The sequence below is a fragment of the Cryptomeria japonica genome, chromosome 2 (genome assembly GCF_030272615.1).
Source record: "Cryptomeria japonica chromosome 2, Sugi_1.0, whole genome shotgun sequence".
In the NCBI taxonomy this organism is placed as follows: Eukaryota; Viridiplantae; Streptophyta; class Pinopsida; order Cupressales; family Cupressaceae; genus Cryptomeria; species Cryptomeria japonica.
In genome coordinates this window covers 346,657,612-346,682,484 of record NC_081406.1, presented here as the reverse complement: position 1 = coordinate 346,682,484, position 24,873 = coordinate 346,657,612, and the positions used below count along the sequence as shown (strand labels likewise).

The following is a 24,873-nucleotide window of genomic DNA, read 5'->3' as shown; positions in this document are numbered from 1 at the left end:
TGGCTCCTTGGACCTGCTAGTTTGGGTCCAATCTGGGCCAGATTTGGATCCGAGTTTAGTTTGGCGAGAAATGAGAGCAAGGTTTTGCAATTTCCCTATGGGTTCATTTGGATGAACTTGGGCAAAGGTGTCATGTATTTCCCCATTGTCCTCTACTGTCATGATGAACCTGCCAATTTTCTTTCATAAGTTATTTTAAAAATAGTTGAAAAACTCTTAATTTTTTGTTTGCTTCTCTAAAGAGTGCATTCATGACCAAGGAATTTTTCGCTCGTGTCTATATTTCATGAGACAAAATGAGCAAATAGTTGCCAAATACATACCCTTAAAAATCTCTGGGAAAACAAAACTGTTTCAATCAATTGTTGAGTGGATCTGGTCTATTGTAGCTGTATAAAATGTGCAACATTCTAGGCTACTGCAGCTTGCTATCCGAACCCCATATGTACACATGATAGTTATAATGGTATTCTTGCAATCTGAGCAGTGAAGAAACAATAATTATTATTAATAAAAAACTTATTTTAATAAATGTTAATATTAGTATTAATAGTAATAACAGAAAAATAGTGGTTATGTATGTTAATTGATTTTAAAAATAAATAATATTTATTAATATTAACTTTCTTTATAATTATATTATTATATATTAATTTTACTAATATTGTAAAGATTTATAAATATTACTATACGGTATACATTCAAATTATTAAATATATATAATGTCTAATATTCTTGATTTTAAGCTGTAAATATGTATATCTTTCTATTTTATGATTTCTATATGGTTTTGTATTGATGAACCCAAACAAACCCAATCCCCAATTTATTTTGGTTAAGACCACGAACTGAATTGGAACTAGTACTAGGATCGGTAACTGAGCATAATGGAGTCCAAATGTTCAAATCTAGAGGGGGTAGGGTGTTACATGCCAAAATAATCTAAGGAAAATGGAAAATTCAACCTCCTTGTGGAATGCTTGTATAAGGGGTCTCATACACTAAGTTGGTTTCTTGTTTGGCTCTAACGTTAAAAACTAACTTTACTATTACCTTCTTACAAAGTCCTTAATTTTTCTTTGCATCCACTAGCACTAACTTTTGATGCAGCAACTTTATGCATCATCAAGATTCTTGGTCATTTATTTATTTTTTCATTGATAACTGGATTGCTTACATTCGTTTATATGTTTGAGTCCCATTGAACTACTTTGATCATTTGTCAATAATAATATGATCTTTTTGTTTTATTGTATAGATAAGTGATTCTTTAATTTGTATAACTACTGTTCATGTTTTGTTTATGATAGACATTCAATCAAGTAGAGATGGCCATCTACATTTTATTTATTATATTATTGATTTAGTGGTAGAACAAGATGTAAATAGTGAGAGGAGAAAAGTGGTGTATCTATCTGCCGTATTGAATGTTCATACTTATGTTGAATTTACCTCCTAGCTTATCCTTCTTGTACGGATCTTATTTTCTGTTATGCTAGTTATTCTGATTATTTGGTCAAGAATTCGTAGCCACTACTTCTGTTCACATTTACATACTGGTTGGTTATTGCTTATGTATAAAATGTTTTAGGTTGGTTTCCCAAAAGCTAAATCCTGTTATTTATTGTGTATGCACTATCTCTCATTTTTTGTTGTTAGATTCTCAACTATCAAGCAGTTTTTGTGTTCTTGAGATTATCTTTATCATTGTTTGAACATTGTTTCTACTTTGAAGGCACTTGATGTAAACTCATTACATTTGGAGCATCTTGGTCCATTGTTTGAGCACCATGAGATGTTCCCTGCAAGAACTAATACAGGTATTTCTACGTGGTGCTTATTTGTTTTCCTTGAAGACATGCTTTTTTTTGTTCTTGAACATGCTATATGGATTTTATCATATGTCAAAATTTTCAAAATGTCCTTTCTTTGATCCATGAAGGTTGCCATTTGATATTTACTAATACATTCACTTCAATGTCTTTATGAAAGTTGCACAACAAATTTTATTTACCAAACATTCTTAATTTCAAGCTTTCAATTTGTGTAAAATCTTCTCTCAAAACGCCTTTTTGTTATGAAATTGATTCCAATTTTGTATGGAAGAGCTCTAATACATTATGAATTTGTTTCTAAAGTTTGTCTGTCTCCACCATTTTGTGACAATGGATTTGCTTGTAGCAACTTTTGTATTCATAGTAAGTGTTGGAGATTTAATAAGGATATGCTAAAACTGCTTATCTTAATTACTGAGCTATACCTACATGTTACAATTTGATTGCACATGTGTCATGATAGAGTTAATCTTATGCCAGTTATCCATCTCCAACATAGAAAGGGTTCGACCACTTTTAAAAGATTTAACTTTGACATCCGTGACGGGTCAGCAGTATATCCCAGCCCTTTGTGTTCTGTCTGTCTTGGAAAGAAAGAAAGAAATCTTAGGGCTGATCTAATGTCAGTAACATCAAGTCACACCTTTCCAATTATCTTTTTCTAATATAGTTAAGATTATTATAGTGGAACAAAATCCTCAACTACTTAAATATGCTACTTCACTTGTAAACTGCTTTGAATCAGAAACTTGTGGGCATTGTTGAATGGTTTCTATGGGTGTACAATGATACTTTCTTATATTTATTATTGTAGTAAATGTTATTCCCGAATTTTGAAACTACAAATTGTTTTCCCCCGAGGGGTGTGTTTTTCAATAGTGCATAACAGTACAGAAATATAGTAAATATGATGGCATACATCAATGCAAGTAAACAAAAGAACTCAGATGTATGTATTCATTAATGTCAAATGCCAGTACATTCACAACATCACTTTGTTCCACAATAACTTCACCCTGAAATAGGAAACCAAGGACATATATATAGGTGTCGGTGTAGGTTGTCCGGTGCCAACTGCCGACAACCATCATGTAACCACCTACCCTTAACACTCGTAACGTTCTAATTACAATATGGCGTAATTACCCGACAACATCATCCCCCCAAAAAAAGAAGGTCGTCTCTTGACGACATACAACAAAATGGGAAATGACACGAAGACCAAACATGAAAATCAAAGCTGAGGGGGTACAAAGGGCGTCCCTGATGAAGAAGGGGCCGGTGGTGGTGGTGCTGCCAACTGCTCCCTCAGCTGGTGAACCTGTTGTGTCCTATGCTGGAGATCTTGCTTAGCTACCAATTGCCTCTCCCAGGATCGTTTCACCATAAAAACTGCCTCCATCAGCTCCTTCTGTTTACCATCCAATGCCTCCAAAGTAGATGTGAGACGGGTCTCAAGGGCTGCCTATTTTGCTACCTCATGTGCACACCCCGCCGTCTCTTGGGCCAAGTCTGTCGTGGCATGAACCAACTCCTCCTTTAGGCTGGTCGCTCGGGCTCTCTGCTGTGCCAACTCCATCTCCATCATATGCAAACGAGTGGCTAGCTCCTCCCAAGTTGTGATGGCCGCCACCCGCTCTGTCTTTGCTGCTGAGGCACCATGCTGGATACGTCTGAGCTGGTAGTACCCGTCCCTGAAAGCTTGCTCTACCCGCTGTAGCAGCAAGTGTACTCTACCAACCTCTGCCGTCTCCTCACGCCTCCAATCTTCCAACATCTCAGAAGTTTCCACAGCAGGCCAACCCGTGGCCTCAAAACATCGCCCAAACTCCTCAGCACACCCGCCGGCGGCAAAGGCGAGGAGTCCCTCTAAGGCAGATTGCCGGACGGTCCGCTCTTGGAGAGAGACTGCCAATCTCCGTGCGCTGGCCTCAACCTTTGCTGCCATCCTCCGCACACTTGCTCCCATCTCTGCCAATAATATGTCTATGCCCTCCGGGTGGCTCTTCGTAGTGGCCTGCTCCTGTTGCTACATCTCCGCCATCTCTTCCTCAAACCCAACAGTGTCCTGCAAGAAATCCATCGCCAACTCCTGCTGTCCGACCTCCTGATGAGAACTACCCTCATCAAGGTCCATAATCTCCGGAAAAGGACGTGGTTGAGGTGAGGTAGGCGGGGGTCCCAATGGTGTCATGGGAGGCATCTCATAGCGACCCAACTGTGCATGCATGGTGGCATCATCATCTCCGGTCACCGTACCCTCTACTGCCGAGACCTTCGTATGTACAGATTCCTTCCGTACGGTAGATCCAATGCAAGGAGGTTCGCTGGGAACCAATGACATTGTTGGAACGTCCTCCAATGGAACCATAGAAACGGGACTCAGACTCGGCAAGGCCGACTCGGACTCGGACTCGGGACTTGGAGTCAAACTCGGCTGGACTCGGGAAAGTGAAAAACTCAAGAAATTTAGAGTTTTTAAAAGATTTAAAATTTGTTTCATGCACCCTTTATTGAATACACCTTAAAGACATAATAACATCATCAAACTCGGCTCATTTGATTACATACACAAGTATACATCAATCACATAAGCATAAACGCAAATTGTAGGTGAAGGAAATAACAAACATAGATTTATAAATATTGTCAAATGTATACAATATTACAAAACTCATGGAATAAAAAATCCATGTTATCATATGATCATCATCAAATGTTCCATACAAATACCAAAGGTAAATACAACTACAAGCCTATGGCTCAGAGGAGCCTGCACCCTCCGGCCCCGACCCCCTGCGAAGGCATCTAAGGTAGGTCCTGGATGATTCAACAGCCATAGCCGCTCCCCGTGACACCATGCCATGTTCACCAATATTAGGAACATTTGTGTCACTATCTACCTCTGAATCTCCTATCTCTGCTCGTGCTCTCCACTTCTCTGCCATGGTTATAGTCTCAGCCTCTATATCTACCTAGTCAATCCAATCAGTGTCAGACTTGGAGGTTAAATTTTCCCTACTTCTATCGATGCAGTTTCCCCCCATATTTTTCAACGGGGGTTGGGGGTAGCGCCCCCAAGGTGGGGTCAAGGGGCAGTGCCCCTTGTGCGCTCCTTGTCGCGATATAGGGCGGGGTCGAGGGGCATCAGGTGTTATTTTTCTATTGGCTGACATGTTGTAACCCTAATTTTTCTCATTCTCAAGCAGAGGTTGTAGTGAACAAAGACGAGATTATTCATTTTAAAAAAAATAAAAAAAATGCATTTTTTTTGGCCTTGCCGCCGGTCGAGTCCCAGGCATGGGACTCGCTAAGTTTATGCCAAACTCGCCAACTCGGCGAGTCTGGCGAGTTCGCCCCCTGGACTCGGACGAGTCTGAGTCCGAGCTCGCCAGACTCGGGGGGCATAAATTGTACTCGGACTCGCCGAGTTTGGTGAGTCCTGGGCGATTTTCCGATCTTTGGATGGAACTGCTGTGGCAACCCTAGAAGGTGTAGTCATTGAAGGTCGGGGTCTCAACTGCCCAAATCCTGGGATGGGTACGGCTGGTATGGCTCCTACCTTCACCCCTGAAGTCTGGAGAGGTGTCAATCCTCCATCCTGAGTCAATACGATTGGTGCATACACCAGTTGGCCTACTTCCGCAGGTCGCACTCCACCTGCCGGTAATCCACGGATTCCTCTCGTCACGTGTCCAAAAGACACTGCGTGGCCACTACTCTCCTCCGTAGTCGGGGCTTTCTCTACTTCCTTCCTTGCAAGGCGGAATGTATTATGACTTTGGCTGCTCTGAGAAGAAGTGCCCTCGGAGTCGTCCCCTTCCCCTGCACTACTATCTGCTTCTTTTGCAGCCTCTTCGTCTACGTCCTTGTCCACTGTCTCCGTCTCCTATTCCGTGTCCACCTGTGTGGGTCTGCATCGCTTCCTGCTAGAATGGGCTTCCCCGCTACCTGCCATGGTATCCAGGTGGGTCCAATAAAAAATGAATGGCTGTGAAGGGTCCCTTGTCTCCTGAGGTTTCCATACGTGCTTCTCCGACGACACTTGTGTGCGTACTGCGTCGAGGAACAACCCTATGGCATGAAACGACATATAGAAAGCCTTGTGTCACAACATCAAGAATTCGTGGATTCTGTCAGACAAAACTGTTGCCCAGTTATACACCGTCTCGTTCCTCAGACCGTTCATCAGTGCAATCATGGGTGCCGTCGTGTCAGATGCCTAGCTGGCTCATGTAAGTCTGCTCTTCATAACATCCAGTAGACACTGCCAATCTCTTGGAACAATGTAGGATTTCTTCAACCCTTTGCCCTTGGGTGCCTTGATCGCAACCCATTCCCGGTCTGAGAGATAACTTCGGCAAATTAACCGCAGCAGTTGTTCTTTCCTTTCTGGCGACATCTTCGTGGCATTCTTGTCTATTTTCTTGACCTCGTCTGGGATGCCAAATACCCTAGTAAAATCGTCGGGTGCAAAGGAGATGGTCACAGTGCTTTGTTGGTACGAGAAAGTAGATGCCTTGGTCGCACTGTCATATGTAGCCACCATCATCCGTAGACATGATTCAAAATCTCTAATGGCGAAGATGGGCATTTGAATTGCCCAATGTACCCGTGCCTTCCTGAGAGATTCTTTAATTGCATAATTATCCGGGGTTTCCAGCCACCAAGTCCTGCACACATTTCCACTCAATCCTTCAAATGTAATAGTGTCAGGTGTGATTTTCTCCGGCATTGCCTTCTTCTTGGCTTTTCTTGTATCCGCTGACCCTGCAATTTTTACTCCTGACTGCAACACTCGCTTCCCCTTGTCCTTGGCTGCCATGCTTTCCTCTGCCATTTTCCTTGATTGTGACGGTTGGTCTAACTGCTGCAACCGTTTTCTCTAGTCTAGCTTTCCTAATTTCTGTTTTCCTAATTCCATTTGAATGATTTAACTGCTGGCGCCAATACTCAATAAACTTTTGAAATTCCGTTATGCTCTACCTTGTACGACAACTTCTCCTTCTTATGCTATCCCTTGTATGGCCTCCCACTTATTGTGTATGAGCTCTCCTGGCAATGTACGAATAAAATCCCTTGGCGAATGCTTGTACTCCCTTTTCCAGCTACTGTACGGATTTCATGTTGCACACGTACGGATTTCAACTTGCACGGATTCATTGCCCTCTGACACCGTATGGATTTCCTCTTCACTGATTCTGTTGTACGCATTTCTTTGTTCATGTGGGCGTACGGATTTCACCCTTTGTCTCCCTTAGCCGTATGATTTTGTATTATGTTGGCTGTACAATGTTGAGCTGGCTGTACGGATTCTTTGTCCAATCTGCTATAGGGACTTGTTCCTCTCGTGATCCGTACGGATTTATCCCCCTTTGCTTTTATTTACAATTTTTGGTCCATACAGTAATTTATGTCTTCTTTTCCTCGTGTTGTACAAAATTTCCAACCTCACTGGTGTACAGATTTTTGATTCTTTTCTTGAACCGTACCAATTCTTTAATGATTGCCTGGTGGATGTATGGATTATCTCTCCTGTACAAATTGCCGAACGCTTCTCTTTACCGTACAGAATCAAACTGTGCGGATGATTTCACAGAAGTACGAATTTTATAATGTACGGTCTTTTTCCCATTTCCGTATGACCGTACAATTTTTAAATTTTTTCTGGTCAGTATGGTTCTTTTTCGTACGGATGCACATGCTCTTTTCCGTACGGCCATACGTTGTACGACCGTACTTTTCTTTTTAAAAATTTAAAATTTATTTATTTAATTTATTTTTTATTTACAGAAGATTAAATAATTACCTCTTCAATTTGTTCGGCTGGGCCCCGCCTCCGGACAAACTGGATCATTCCGTTGCTGCCTGTGGTGGTAAATCTTCAACTTCGACCCGGTTACCGTCTCCTTTATTGGCTGGTCGGCCAATGTTGACAACTTAATTGCTCCATTCGCAGCTACTTTGCGGATTTTAAATGGCCCCAGCCATCGGACTTTAAATTTCCCAGGCTTAATCTCATTCCGCCCATTATACTTCAACACCCACTGTCCTGGTCGAAATTCCATGCGTCGGATGTGCTTGTCATGCCAAAATTTTCGTCTTTGTTGGGCGGCTTCAGTGGCCCATTGAGCCATCATTCTGCGTTCATCCAACTTGCCTAACGCGTACAGCCGTTCCCGCAGGCTTTCCATATCTCGAAGGCGATTCTCGATCGTGATCCTTAAACACGGAACCATGAATTCTGTCGGCACAATAGCCTCCTGGCCGTACATTAGCTGAAAGGGTGTTTGGCCCGTGGTGACTTTGTAGGTGGTCCTGTATGCCCATAGTACCGACGACAACTTCTCCTCCTAGTCTTCCTGTTCAACACTGCAGGATTTATAGATCACTGACACTAGTATTTTGTTAGTCACCTCTGCCTGCCCGTTGGCCCTCGGGTAGTACGGGCTTGACAAGGAATGAAAAATCTTGAATTCTATCGTGAGCAGCGTGACAACATGATTGACAAAGTGCCCACCGCGATCACTTGTCAGTTGGATTGGGATGTTGTACCTTGTAATAATCTGTTCATAAATGAACTTGGCTGTACTCAAAGCTGAGTTGTCCGGCAGTGCTTGTGCCTCAACCCACTTCGTAAGGTATTCTGTCACCACCACAATGTAACGACATCTTCGTGTTCGGCTGACCTTCAGAGGTCTAATGAAATCTAGACCCCATCGTTCAAACAACTCCTGGGCATGGGATGGATTGAGGGGCATAAAGTCCCGCTTTAATGGTTTCCCTACCCTCTAGCACATATCACAACCCACCACCCATTCCCGTGCATCATTATACAGGGCGGGCCACCATAGTCCAGCCAACAATACCTTGCATGCGGTGGTGTCTGGACCCATGTGACCTCCGACGGGCCCTTCGTGTAAATGATGTTCAATTTACAATTCAATTTGCAAGATGTATTCTAATTTGTATTCTTTCTATCTATGTATTATCTATTTATATTATAAATTTGACTATTTTCTTTTGTATGGCAGGTGAGAGGAGTATTTATCGATTTCAATATCCTTCTCACAAATATCGATTGATATATATATGCAAGAGGGGAGGATCAAGCAATGTCTTGACCGGTCATGTCTTATGGACATGACCGATCAAGACATTACTTGATCGCACCCTTTGATATATAATTATCAATCGATGTTTATTCTAATCAACAGCCTGATACTAATCGGGGTCTACGTAACTTAGTGTTCAATGCCAATCGGGACATGACCGGTCAAGACATTGCTTGATCCTCCCTTTGATATATAATTATCAATCGATGTTTATTCTAATCAACAGCCTGATACTAATCGGGGTCTACGTAACTTAGTGTTCAATGCCAATCGGTATTCACGTGGCATGTTAACTGATGCCAATCGGTGTTTGCATGACATGTTAACCGATGTCAATCGGTGTCTAAGTTGACCGATACCAATCACTAACTAATAGTTATAAACCAATCGGTGCATACTTTGCCACCCGATAACAATATCGATAATCATCATTTGTTTATTGCTGTGAAGATATCCGATATAAATCGGGATACATGGTTAATCTGATAATAATCGGTGATCACTGTTATAATGCAAACCGATATACTATGCTATGATATGATTATCGATATTGATCGATTAAGTAGATTGGACATATACAATTGAAGAATGATCATCAAATGAAATAGCTTGAAGTTTTCTTGATAGTTTATCGATAGGATAAATGATTAAATGAGAGACTTCATTTATCTCTCATTCAATCATTTATCTTACCGAAGCTACCATACATTAACATCTAGCACGTATCACAACCCACCACCCATTCCCGTGCATCATTATACAGGGTGGGCCACCATAGTCCGGCTAACAGTACCTTGCGCGCGGTGGTGTCTGGACCCATGTGACCTCCGGCAGGCCCTTCGTGTGCTTCCCGGAGCACTCCCAGAATCTCTTCTTCCATCACACACCTTCTGAGGACTTGGTCAGGTCCCATTTTATACAGCAACCCATTAATTAGTTGAAATGTCCTGCTTTTCAAGACCAACTTCCTTCTCTCACTCGGTAACATTCCGGCTGGGAACCGAGAGGTAGACAATTATTCCCCAATGTTCACATACCACGGCGGTAGTGTCACAATTTGGAATAGATGTGCGTTAGGAAAATCGTCATCGACTCCCTCCGGTGGCTCCCCCGACCTAATTTGGGACAACTGATCGACGATCACATGGCTCTTGCCTGGCTGTACAATTATTGTGAAAGTGAACTCCTGAAGGAGCAGTAGCCACTTGCTTATCCTGCCTTGGATAATGGGTTTATTTATCGGGTACATCAACGCTTGGTGATCCACATAGAAGGTGAAGGGTGTCGCCAACAAGTAGTGCCGAAATTTTTGTATGACATAGACCATTCCAAGGGCTTCCTTCTCAGTGGTATTGTAGTTCTTCTCGGCTTTTGACATCAACCGACTGGCAAAATAGATGGGATGATCCAACCCATGTCCCCCTTCTTGTGCTAGCGTAGCCCCAATGGCTTAGTTTGAGGCATCCACGTGTACTCGGTCCCATTTTGGATAGACCAAAATGCGTGCTGCCACCAGTCTCCTCTTGGGTTCCTCCAATGCCTCCCCTTGTGCCGGTCCCCATATGTACGGTTCGCCCTTTCTTGTCAGTTTGTCCAGAGGGAATGAAAGTTGAGCGAAGTTCTTGATGAACTTCCAGTACTATCCTATATGTCCCAAGAAGGACTTGACTGCTGTCACATCAATGGGCGACTCCATCTCTACAATTACCCGTACCTTATCCGGGTCAGTTTTCAGTCCAGCTTTACAATTGATATGGCCCAACAACTTTCCTTGTGGTACCATAAATCTGCATTTCGGCGGATTCAAGGCCAGTCTGGCCCTTCGACATCTCTCCATGCACTCTCTCAGCGCCACCAAGTGAGTGTCTTCGCTACTGAAAATCGACCAGTCATCCTAAAAGGCTTTAAAATTTCCCACAGACATCTTATCGAAGATGTGAAGGACTATCCTCTGGAATGTCGCCGGAGCATTGCACAACCCGAACGGCATCCGGTTGTATGCATAGACTCCGCCCTCCACCACAAAGGTGGTCTTCAACTTGTCCTCCTCAGCTATCGAAATTTGATTGTATCTAGAAAAGCCGTCCACAAATGAGTACATTTCATGGCCAACCACCTCCTCCAGGATGCTGTCTGTGAAAGGTATAGGGAACGGATCCTTGATGGTGACTGCGTTGAGGCACCGAAAATCCACGCAGATGCGGATCTAGTTGGCCTCCTTCAGTGAGATCACAATCGGCGAGACCCACTCACTTGTCTCCACCCAAAATATGATGCTGACCTCAAGCATTTGTTCAATCTCTTTGTTCACCTTGGCCGCATAGTTCTTATTCATTCGGTACGACCTCTTCCGTATCGGCTGGGCTCTCGGGACCAATGGTATCCGATGGACGCACAATTCTGGCGGGACCCCTTTCAGATCCTTGTAGGACCAAGCGAACACGTCCTTATATTCCATGAAGATTTTGAATGTTGCGGCCTTCAGCATCGGGCTCCAATCGTCTCGTACCCAGATATTTCGAGGGGTGGTAGTGTCTCCTAAGTTCATCTCCTTCATGGTGGGGTCTTCGTACCTCATTGGTCTGTCCTTTGAAAATTCGTAGGATGGAACATCATTTACTTTGGCGTCTCCCTCTTTATATTCCCTGTATTCTGGCGGGAACTCCTCCTTCTTGCCTGGCTCGTCTTCAATTTGCAGCATGTGACAAGTAGGGTGAAACACTTCATAATCTTCCATTTGCTAGTGGAAGAGTCCATTCAATGAGCAAATGTCATCTTCCGAGCAGCCATCGAGTTCAAGCACTCCTTCATTGTTTGGTTCCATCTTGTCTTCGCCTTCATAGGAATCCCACTCCCATCTCTTTGAGTCCTCTAAATCAGAGTCGGATGATGCAAGCTCCTCGCCGGCAACCTGGGTCCTTAGGTCAATGATGTACTTCTGCCCCCTTTCTCCATGGAAAGGGTGTTCATCTTCCAGTTGTGGTTCACCTTTGCTGTAACCAGTCACCCTCTCCCTAAGATGGCGTCATACCCCTTCTTCTTAAGTGGGATTACCACAAAATCCAGTAGGAAGGGTTGTGTGCCAATGGTCACTGGCTGGGCCATTAGGGTGCTAAGTGGCTTGATTCCGTGCTGGTCTGCTCCCACCAAGTTGAATGTGGGTGGCCATAGTGTTGGCTTCCCGAGCTTCTTCCATGTATCCTCCAGCAGCACATTCACCCCCGAACCTCCGTCCACGATGGTGTCCTTGAGGATAGCCCCGAGGATTCCCATTTCCACTACCGCTGGATGCCGACCACTATTTAAGGCCAACAACATTGGATCAGCCGAGGGGCTGACTGACACTTCCGTCTGGGCCACACCCGAGGGTGCGTGTGCGGTGCTTTGTACGGAACTGAAAATGGTGGTCCTCAGCTGTGGCATTGTGTCTAGAAGGTCCTTCACCCTTATCGACACCTCCATCTGCAAGACTTGCCCAATTATGTTCTTTTCGGCTTCAGTACATGATGATGTACTTACCACCTCTGCATTGTTCCGTCATTCTGTCGTCATCTCGCGCTCAATGTTGGCTTTTGCCTCTCGTAATCTCTCCTTCTCCATATGGGGGTCGGGATAAGTGGCCTTTTTGGTTTGAGCACGGGTGATTGCTAGGTTTTCTTTATCACCAGTCTTCTCGATATTGAGAAGATTAACCTCTGGCTTGGGGCAATTTTTCTCATCGTGGTCTCCAGGACCACACCATCTGCACAAGTTCTACGGTGTCTCCTCTTTCTAGGAATCCCGCGCAAAGTGTCCCCACTGGTTGCATGCCCGACACTGAATCATCGACCGTCCTTTGGCATCATACTGCATTCGTCTCCGGTTATTGCTATTATTATTGTTGCCTCTTCCTTCTCCGTATGGGGGTCGGGATAAGTGGCCTTTTTGGTTTGAGCACGGGTGATTGCTAGGTTTTCTTTATCACCAGTCTTCTCGATATTGAGAAGATTAACCTCTGGCTTGGGGCAATTTGTCTCATCGTGGTCTCCAGGACCACACCATCTGCACAAGTTCTACGGTGTCTCCTCTTTCTAGGAATCCCGCGCAAAGTGTCCCCACTGGTTGCATGCCCGACACCGAATCATCGACCGTCCTTTGGCATCATACTGCATTCGTCTCCGGTTATTGCTATTATTATTGTTGCCTCTTCCTCCCCTTCGGTTACCTCTATAGCCTCCAGATGATGCCGTGGTGTTGTCTTGAGGTCGCGGAGGGTGACGACTGCTCCTGGGTGAAGAGTACCTGATTTCCCCGTGTCTTCATGTTGTAGGGACATTCTTTGGTGGAGTGTCCCAACACTTGGCAAATATCGCAGAATGCCTTTTTTGGATAGGAGCCTTTTGTGTGACCTTCTTCCTTACATTCCACGCATCACACTTCCTCATTTTTGCTGGTGCTTCCCTTCATGCTCTTGAATTCCTTCATCATGCGATGCATATCCTTCTGAAGGGCTTGCACCTTTTTAGTCGACCCCTCGTCGCTGCTACTTCCGTTGGAGGAGGAGTCCTCTCCAGAGGATCTGTCTTTCTTTTTCTTGGGTGTCTTCCCTTCACTTTCCAGGTCCATTGCCTAGTTATAGGCATCTTCGTAGGATGTGGGGGGTACAATTTTCATTTTCCTTCTGAGTGACGACTTTAAACCCTCCAGAAACCACCTTTTCTTCAATCCATCGCCGGGCTGGTTGTCCATTTTTCCCAACAATTCCTTCAGGCGTCGGCTATATGCTCGGATGGTCTCACTTTTCCCTTGCTTGGTGCTCAGGATTTCTGCCACGATTTCATTATCGTCCCTGAGGAGTCGAAACTCTGTTTCGAAGGCTTTGTGCAATTCATCCCAAGTTGTTAGCTTGGTTTTATCAGCATCCGAGTACCAATCGATGGTTACTCCTTGTAGGGTGGCGGGGAATTGCACCACCCATTCCGCCGTGTTGGTCACGCCATTGGCCGACCAGATTGTCTCACATGTACGACAATGCCACACGGGGTCTTCTTTCCCGTCTCCGGTGAACTTAGGCAATTTTTGCCGATTCGCCATCACGTTCCTTGGCGGCGGCCCAGTCTGCCCTCCGAAACTCGAACTTGACCCTCCAGGAACTCCTCCTCCAGACACTGGTCCTCCCGAAGGTACTTTGCCAAGATTTGGTCCGTTGGGTCCCACCAAGTTGCTCTGACTACCAGGGTGTGATGAGCCTGCACCGAACAGATTGCTTCTACTATCATGATCTTGTGTCCTCCCGACACCTTGGTCTCATGGTATCATCCACCTCTCTGTTCTCGGTCTCTGCCTCCTCCTCCCTCCTAGTCTCGACACCTCTGTGTGGCATGTACGGCTCCACCGTACTCCCGTCACCAATCTCTTCCAATGTTAGGGAAAGGTCCCCCAACCACTTCCTGGTGGTTTCTATTAGTACGGAAACTTGGCCCTCACCACCCGAGCCATCATTGCCAGTTGTGCTTTCTTCCGCAAGTTTCTTCAGTCGTCGCCAACGTTCTGCGCTTGTTGTTCTAACCTCAGTGTCCTCGCTGATGCCTCATGCACGTCTTCTTCCTCCCTCGACAAACAGTTTCTATCCTTATTTAGCGTCACGGGCATTAATTCCTTCTTTCCATGGGGTTGAAGGTTTGTCAACGGCTTTCATCACGTTCCTCCTCTCGTCAACTCCTTTCTTCAAATTGTTGCAAAATTTGTTGTCAACGGGTCTCGCGGTAGGTTTCTTCCCGATGAGTTTGGAGAGCAAGGAACGGTTGTGCCAACAAGCTTGGCAAGTTGTTCATCAACCGATTTACGACTGGACTTACGCCAAGGGCACTCCACACTGCGCTCTCAGGGACGTCCTCGGTCGTGGCCTCGCTCTGTACGTAAGTTTCGATGGATGCCTGGAGAATGCAGGTGAAATCCCTTGTGCTCCCTCTCCTTCGAACAACTCCATTGGCTCTTCCTCGGGATTGCTGCTAGTCCCCTCGCTCACTGGTTGCCCCATTATCGTCGTGCCATGTAGTATGTTCCTGTCATTCCAAGTTCAATTTGGCAACGGCGCCAAATGTTTTACCCCGAGGGGTGTGTGTTTCAATAGTGCATAACAATACATAAATGTAGTAAATCTGATAGCATACAACAATGCAAGTAAACAAAAGAACTCAGATGTATGTATTCATTAATGTCAAATGCCAATACATTCACAACATCACTTTGTTCCACAATAACCTCACCCTGAAATAGGAAACCAAGTACATATATATAGGTGTCGGTGTAGGTTGCCCGGTGCCAACTGCCGACAACCGTCACGTAACCACCTACCCTTAACACTTGTAACGTTCTAATTACAATATGACGTAATTACCTGACAACACAAATTGCAACACAGGAGATAGTTCCTCTTTTTCAAGGGAATTTTCCCTTAGATATTTTGCAAGTTTATACAGGAAAAAACCTAACAAGGCTTGATGAAAAATAACTTTAGAAACAATGACAAAGGAAATGTAGCTGAAAATAAATAAATAAATGTCTACAAAATTGATTGTATATGACCAATTGATACTTTGGATTTGTGATTCAGATTCATCTGTACTAGTGAAAAATTTAAAATAATCATAATCTATTTAAGGTAATTTTTCTATGATGCTGAAATGACAATTACTTTCTGAATTGTCTTGCAGAAAATAGAAGTAATTGTCAAGACATTTCTAAATTGGATAATCACGACTCACAAGATAAAGAAAATAGTAATGTTGAGTTATTCTTTAATTAGCATTTTCTCATTTTTTAATGAAAATTCACAAGAACAATGCGTTTCAACCATAATTCACTTGACTCAAAAATCACAAAAACGACAATATAACTTAAAAGAATTTGAATTGTCTACTTTAGGGAAAATCTGGTACATCATTATCTTTATTTTTTTCAGTTTCATTTTTTGAAACACTTATATAACAGAGTAATTGACTTTGGGATTGTTGTTATTCTAGAGTTTCCTCTTGTTTTCATCCTCTTTTTCTTGATCTACTTGGATAGTTTTTTGTTTGTCCCTCACTTGTGAGAGACTTGTCATGATGTTTAGCTTTGGTGGTGGTTTTTTTGGTACCATCTTCATTGGCTCAACCGGACCTATCCAGCCACTCTCTTTCTTGTTTGTAAACCTTGTCTCTTTTGGTAATACCAAATCTTTTGTTCTTGTTCAATTCCTGGCCTACACTGCCAGTCCCACGACCAAATCTCTTTCTTCTATATATTTATATTCAAGGGCATATCACATGGACTATGTTCCTGAAATGTAGGTGGGAAAACTTCCACAAAGAGCCCAACTTGCATGAATAACACATAAATCTTGTAACATAGAAAACACAGAACCTATGTAGGAAATAGAGATTAATATATAATCACATAATGATATACAATGCTCACGTTGTTACCATCATTTATCATGCTGTCTCACTGTCATTTGCACAATACAATTTATAGAATCCTAGGAGGAGAGATCTAATGCTTTAGTGAGACAGCTCATAAACAAAATTAAGCTCATAAACAAAATTAAATTGATAATCCTAACTTGCATAAATCATAACAAAGAAATCTCCTTTATTCATTTCATTACAACTTTGAATTTGCTGAAATCCAAGCTAATAACTTCATCTTTATACACCGAAGTGTAAATGTATTTCAATTTTCAATTCAAGGTGCAAGTTATATTCAAGGTTATTTTTCCTTTCAAGTATATGTTAATTCACAATATAATAAATCTGATTATTATATGGTATGTTGCAGATGGAGAAAGAGCATTTATTAATTTCGATGTTCTTCCCACATTTCACCGATTGATATATATATGCAAATAAAGGAGATCAAGCAATACCTTGACCGGTCATGTCTATGAGAGATGACCGATCAAGATATTACTTGATCGTGCCTCTTCAAACCATAATTGAATTAACCGATACCAATTGGTGTGTATGCAATTAACAATAAACCCGATACCAATCGGTGTGTATGCGATTAACAATAAACCCGATACCAATCGGTGTGTATGCAATTAACAATAAACCCGATATGAATCGGTATTCTGTGTATTACGATTTGGAACCGATGTTAATCGGTATTTAGGCATTGGTTAAGAACCCGATTGTTTATTGGGATTTATATGCCAGGTTATATATATGAATCAAGGGATACGATCACAGCTAGATCGTATATCATGTATACTATTATTGATATAAGATAAAACGAAATAACATATCTAAGAGTAATTATAATAATCATCAGACGAAGAAATGATAACTGAAGTCTTATCATAGTCTATCGATGAGATAGATGATTGAATGAGATGTTGATTGTAACTAGGGTATAGGGGTTTGGATTGCCTCAAGGCAACATCCGAACTCCTTTAGGACTGGATCCTACCCTAAACATGGCCCTATCCTAAATCCACGCTAATACATAACAATTAAATATTAGCATCAAACAACATTAGTGCCTAAAATATAAGGAGGCCGACTTCAAGAAAGGGCCGACCTAAATAAAGAAACGAGGCATATAAATAAAGATCACTTTGCAAGACAATATCATCAAGTTCAATTAAATCAGAATGCAAATTAGCTCTGCTGTGCGAACCTAAGGAAGAGGGCGAATTATTCAGTTTGGTGTAATATTGTCCAAGGGGACATAGCATATCTTGAGGCAAGTCATTGAAGCATACAAGGACAGATCTGATATGTCAAGATCAGATTCGAGCTAAGTATTGTACTGTTATTTAGAGGAGAATATACAATCTGACCTGTGGGTCTTTCATGCTGGGTTTTTCCTCCTTGGAGGTTTTTCCAGGGTATGCTTGTTTGTCTTCTATCATATTTCTGATTTATGTTGTCTTACTAAGTTCTGCAAATCTGATTACAATCTAGGGCACAATTTAATGCATGTTGATTCACTAAACTACTGCAAATCTAATACAAACCAGGGCATAATTGAATAAGATAAATCTGATTATCATACCTAGGGTTTAAATTAACATGAGAGACTTCATTTATCTCTCATTCAATCATTTATCTTACCAAGGGTATCATGTGTCAACACTCCCTCTTAGCTAGGGAAGATAAATGAAAGACAACATATCTAGTATCACATTTCTTATTATGGTCTTATAATCTTACTCTCTAAGGAATCATATCACCTAGACATGTGACATGAAGTATCATCAATCATATGATACAGGAAATCACATCACCTAAGCACGTGACATGAAGTATCACCTAAACGTGTGATACAAAAGTTCATCACATCAACTTGTGATGACAAGATATCACCTAAGCACGTGATATCAGTATTGCCTAAGCACGCAATACTTAAAAACAAATACATGAGAATAGTTAAATTCTCAACTACTCCAAGTTGTGGTATGTGCACTAACATTTTATCCAAATGTTTTACCACAACACAATAATGGCACATCCATGGCATACCAGAGATCCAACATGATAACTGATTTGAACATCATAAGATCGTCACCTTATAATGTCTACATACAAGTGTTCATTGTCTGAGAGATCGTCACCTCTTAGACATGAACACAGGGGGTTAAACCCATAAAAGTCCTAACATGACAAAGAATCTTACACATAAAACATCTTAATAAGTATAGGAGTACAAAGCAAATTAAATTTCAATCATACCAAGACCTTTTTTGAAGTGCTCAACTTTCACCCTTGAAAGTGGTTTGGTAAGAATATCTGCTGTCTGATCTCTTGTACAAATGTATTCCAACTGGATCACATTCCTATCTACCATATCTCGTACATAATGATATGGAATCTCAATATGTTTGGATCTGTCATGAAACACTGGATTCACTGAAAGTTTTATACAACTTTGGTTGTCACAATGAATAACAGTAGGCTTCATTGGTTCACCGAATAACCCCACAAGCAGCTTCCTAAGCCATATTGCCTCTCGAGCAGCCATAGAGGCTGCAATGTATTCGGCCTCAGTGGAACTCTGTGCTACCGATGACTGTTTTTTGCCAATCTAGGATATTATGGCTGAACCTAAAATGAAACAGCATCTTGAGGTGCTTTTCCTGTCAGTTACACTTCCAGCCCAATCTGTATATGTGAATCCGTGTAAAACTAGTTCAACTCTCTCATATTTGAGACCAAGTTTTAGGGTACCTTGTAGATATCTCATGATATCTTTTACTGCTACCTGGTGTATCTCCTTTGGTTCATACATAAACTGACTCAAGGTATTAATTGCATAACAGATATCTGGTCTCGTATTTACAAGATACATCAGGGACCCAATCATTTGCCTGTATAGAGTAGAATTTGATGGTTGTGATTCTGCTTCTGCTTCCTTAAGTTTATGAAGGTTTGTTTCCATTGGAGAGGTCATGGGTCTGCAGTTTAGCATTCCAAATCTCTTCAAAATGTCCAAGGTATATTTACCCTGGTTTAGTATAATGCCATCAGAATTCTGCCATACTTCCAAACCTAGGAAGTAATGAAGGAGTCCCAAGTCCTTCATGTCAAATTCTTTAGCAAGGTCTTTCTTACACTGATCTATGAGGTGATCTTTTCTTGTGATTAATAAATCATCAACATATAGAATCAATATCAGCATATCACCTTTGTCTTGCTTGTAGTAGAGATTTGGATCTCCATCATTCTTTGAGAAGCCTAGCCCTGAGAGATAAGTGTCAATTCTTTCATACCAGGCCCTGAGAGCCTGTTTAAGCCCGTAAAGAGCTTTCTTGAGTTTACATACATGAGATTCTACATCATGAATCTCAAAACGCTTCAGGTTGCTCTAGGTATACATCTTGTGCAATCTCTCCATTAAGAAATGCTGTCTTTACATCCATCTGATGTACTTCCCATCCTTTTGCTGCTGCAATGGCTAAGACTGTTCTTACTGAGGTATATCTGGCTACAGGTGCAAAGGTTTCTTCATAGTCAATTCCTTCCTTTTGTGAGAACCCTCTGGCTACAAATCTAGCCTTGTGTTTCTCAATGTTGCCATCTGCAACATGTTTGATTTTGAAGAGTCATTTGGAGGTGACAACAGATTTTCCAGTTGGCCTAGGAACAATCTCCCAAACATCATTTTTCATAATGGACTGGTATTCCTCAGACATGGCATTCTTCCATACTTGATGTTTAAGTGCATCTGATACATTAGTAGGTTCAACTTTTGAAAGATCATTCATGAGAGCAACGTAGTTGGTAAGTTTGTTAGGCCTTTTGTTTTCTCTGAAGGTTTCCTGAAGGGGCAGCATACTTCTGAGCTTCTTCTACAGTTTTGGTGGCCCATAGTGGTCTTTTCTTGAAATTTTCTCTAGGTGGGTTTTGAGTTTCACCTTCATTTTCCTCAAGACTCTCCCTCTGAAGCTTAGGAGCACGGTCTTCATCTATGCTAGGGGTAGGGATATAGACTTCAGGTTCTATTGATCTTTGGGCTCTTTTTAAGGCCAAGTCTTCTTCAAAGATTACATCTCTACTCAGTTCAATATTCCTCTGACTAGGTATATAGATTATGTAGGCCTTGGAGGTTTTACTATATCCCACAAGTATTCCCCTTTTTCCAAAAGGCTCTAATTTTAATCTTTTCTGCTTAGGTACATGAATAGAGATGGGACACCCAAATATTCTAAGGTGGTTGATATCTGGCTTTGTTTTAGTAAAGACTTCCTTAGGGGTTTTATCTTCAAGATGGGAGTGAGGACATCTATTTTGTATATATACAATAGTGTTGGTTGCTTCTGCCCAAAGATTGGTATTTAGATTTTGATCAAGAATCATGGCTTTGACAGCTTCTACAATTGTCCTATTTTTCCTCTCAGCTACCCCATTTTGTTGAGGATTATAAGGTATAGTAAGCTCCCTCTTAATCCCAACATTTTTACAAAAATCTTTAAACAAATCTGAGGTGTATTCCCCCCCATTGTCAGTTCTTAAGGTTTTAATTTTATCTCCTAAGTAGTTTTCTGTTAGTGATTTAAATTCCTTAAACCTATTAAGGATCTCTTCTGATTCTTTACATTTCAGAAAGTAGATCCAAGTTTTCCTAAAGTAGTCATCAACAAATATTACATAATACAAAACCCCCCTAAAGAAGATACGGACATAGGTCCACATACATCAGAATGAACTAACTCTAAAACTTTGCTGGTTTTCCTAGTACTATTTTGAAAAACACCCTTAGCATTTTTACCTAGGGCACATCCCTTGCATGCCCCTGAATGATATTGCTTTAACTTAGGTAGGCCTGTGACAAGGTTTCCCATTGATGATAAAGCTCTAAAATTCAGGTGACCTAGTCTTCTATGCCAAACTTCATTAGCATCTGTATTTTCATGGATTAGGGCTAGGTTGGGCTCTGTGCACAGCTCATACAAGTAGCCTTGTCTTTGACCAATGGTTTAAGCTTTCTTGATAGATGAATTCTTTGGCCAAGCCAACACTCTGTTGTCCATGAAGGTCACTTTGTACCCATTATCCTCTAGTGGTGATATGGAGACTAAATTTTTCTTGATGCCTGGGACATATAGTACTCCTTTAAGTTGCAATGATACGCCTGACTTTAGTTTGATGGTGCAGGTTCCGACTTTCTGAATGGATGTGTGGAGTCATCTCCGATAGTCACTTCCTCATCATTCTCCTCTATCATGGAGTCTAGCACTTCTCTAATCCCTGTAATGTGTCTGGATGAGCCACTGTCGATCACCCAGCAGTTAACCTTGTTTGATGCTTGGTTTGTAAGTGCTGAGTAGAGGACATACTTCTCAGAGTCATTTTCCCCTTTAGATTTTCCTGCTTTGGCAAATGTGGCTTGTTGTTTGGCTCTTTCCGGACATTTGGCAACATAGTGTCCAAATTTGTCACATCTGTAACATTGAATCTGTGAAAGATCCTTCTTGAAGGTGTTCTTGCCATGACGACCTTTCCTCTTCCTAAGTTGTTTCTGCTTGCTTTTCTTATTGGAGTTTGTATTTAGGACTTGAAGATCTTCATCTATATTCTTTTGTTTGATCCCTTTCTTATTTAACCTTGATTCTTCTTGGAGACAGTCTGCCTTTAGCCTTTCAAACTTTGGAAATTTAGCCCTTGCACTGATGCCTTGGACGAATGTTTCTCATATACTAGGCAACCCATCTAGAGCAATGAGTGTTAATTCTTTGCTTTGGATCTCATATCCAAGGGTTGCTAGCTCATCCCTTAGGGCTGATATCCGCATGAAGTAGGCATTGACTGACTCCCCTTTGATCATAGCTATATGATTTATTTCTCTTTTTAAAGCCAAGGTTCTCCTTGCATTGGATATCTCAAATGCATCTTTAGGTGGTTTGAACATGTTGTAGGCCATTTCATGTTTCCTTATGATGGGCATAATATTATTCCTCACCCCATCAACTATGATTTTGATGGCCTTTTCATTTCCCTCTATCCAAGTTGCTTTGTCAGGTTCAGTCTCAGGTTCTGTAGTTTCAGTTTTTACAAATGATTCAACTTTATTTTTTCTTAGAATCATCTTAATTCTGAACTTCCATGCTGAGAAGTCATCGCCTCCTCTGAGTCTATCTTCGAATCTGATAGTGCTAGCTATTTGGAGAAATGTGATGTTGAATATATGCTTGTCTTGAATTTTCCACAAAATTGAATAGCCTCAGGTTCAATTAACTATAGCTTTGATACCATGTAAATGTATTTCAATTTTCAATTCAAGGTGCAAGTTATATTTAAGGTTATTTTGCCTTTCAAGTATATGTTAATTCACAATATAATAAATCTGATTATTATATGGTATGTTGCAGATGGAGAAAGAGCATTTATTAATTTTGATGTTCTTCCCACATTTCACCGATCGATATATATATGCAAATAAAGGAGATCAAGCAATACCTTGACCGGTCATGTCTATGAGAGATGACCGATCAAGATATTACTTGATCGTGCCTCTTCAAACCATAATCGAATTAACCGATACCAATCGGTGTGTATGCAATTAACAATAAACCCGATACCAATCGATGTGTATGCGATTAACAATAAACCCGATACCAATCGGTGTGTATGCAATTAACAATAAACCCGATATGAATCGGTATTCTGTGCATTACGATTTGGAACCGATGTTAATCGGTATTTAGGCATTGGTTAAGAACCCGATTGTTAATCGGGATTTATATGCCAGGTTATATATATGAATCAAGGGATACGATCACAGCTAGATCGTATATCATGCATACTATTATTGATATAAGATAAAACGAAAATAACATATCTAAGAGTAATTATAATAATCATTACATGAAGAAATGATAACTGAAGTCTTATCATAGTCTATCGATGAGATAGATGATTGAATGAGAGACTTCATTTATCTCTCATTGAATCATTTATCTTACCGAGGCTATCATGTATCGACATTAAGAACATGATTTTTTCTCATAAACACAAAGTATTTGGTGCCATGGACTACCTTGTTAGAGTAGAGTTTGAAATGGGTATGCTTGATGGTATAGATCAGCTTGAGAATTGAATTAAAGGTTACAAATTCTTTGACTCAGTTATGGTACAATACAAAACTTGGTATAGATCTGCTTGAGAATTGAATTAAAGGTTACAAATTCGTCGACTCAGTTATGGTACAATACAAACCTTGGTATAGGGAGGATCTGTTATATAATTTACTACTTTAGCTAATAATAGATTTATCAATAATATAACCATGTTGGCTATAAAATATGCAATTAACTAATGATAATGGAACATTGTGGTCTCATACTTAAGAATTTCTTGGTTGCCTATTTAAAACAATCCCAAGACTGAAAGAAGCCAAGTCCAACAGAAAACTTGCAGAGTACTTGCGAGTTGAAAACAACATCAACTTATTCACTTGAAAACTCGCCAGTGATTTTTCTGAAAATTCGCAGCATTTTTTTGGTAAAAACTCATCAATAAATCGCTGAAACTTTTTATTTTCACCTAATATTAAAAGCTTTTTATAATTTTTGCATTTCGAGCATGCGATTGTTGACAATTGGTGGTGATTTAGGCACGTGATTGGTAACACAAATTCATAGGCTTTTATTGCATTTTTTTACCTTTCTTTGTAGATTGATTGAGTCGAGGAAGAGTCCTTGTAGGTTATATGTTTGAGCTCTGATTCTTTGGCTTTGATCTTGTCGCATCCATGTCTTAAATATTGCGTAGTTTAAAGTTAAAATTTTAAGATTTTAATAATATTCTAAGTTAAATGACTAGCACAGTCGTATAACATAATTGATAAATAATCAAATAATTGTAAGAATATTTCATGATGTTTGTTGGGATTCTTTCTATGCAGGCTGTAATTTTCATAGTTTAATATCCTTTGATTCTTTCTATGCTGGATCTTAAAAGTGTATTTTAAGGTTATAATTCAAGCTTGCAGGTTGTTTAATCCTGGAATATGAACAAAATTTCAATTAAATGACCTGCAGGCCTGTAGATCAATTAAAATTGCAATATGAGAAAAGTTAAAAGATTCATATAATTTCCATGTCTACGTTTTCTTTTTCACATTTTGAGAAAACCTAGGGGGACCTAAGGGCTGCCCAAAGAAAAAACAAAAAAAATGCATTTCTTAAAAACATTTTTATAAACAAAAAGTGCCAAACATCTTTTTTCGCCCTTAAGTGATAAAATTGTGAAAATGGCATATGCCATGTGTTGGCAATTTGAGGTGTAGGCCCCAAATCCCTAAGGCCTGGTAAACTCCCAGGTGCCAGGGGTGTCAAACTTTGAAAGATCACCACAAATCTATCTTTAGCTTAGGCAGTTGAGGACCAATGGTTGAAGTGGGTAAGACCTTCACTTTTGGCTCTGCAGAATCAAGGGAGGTTTCCATAAGGTGTTGGG

The 24,873-nt window shown here is 41.1% G+C and overlaps 1 protein-coding gene across 2 annotated transcripts in view; it reads left to right on the top strand.

Moving 5' to 3' along the window:
* Window positions 1–24,873, top strand: part of LOC131065238 (diaminopimelate epimerase, chloroplastic) — a 224,498-nt gene that overhangs the window by 134,625 nt on the left and 65,000 nt on the right. For both annotated transcript variants that reach the window (XM_057999699.1, XM_057999697.1), the window contains exon 7: window positions 1,736–1,820. In XM_057999699.1, the coding sequence (XP_057855682.1) occupies window positions 1,736–1,820 (85 nt within the window). The remainder of the gene's footprint in view (window positions 1–1,735; window positions 1,821–24,873) is intronic.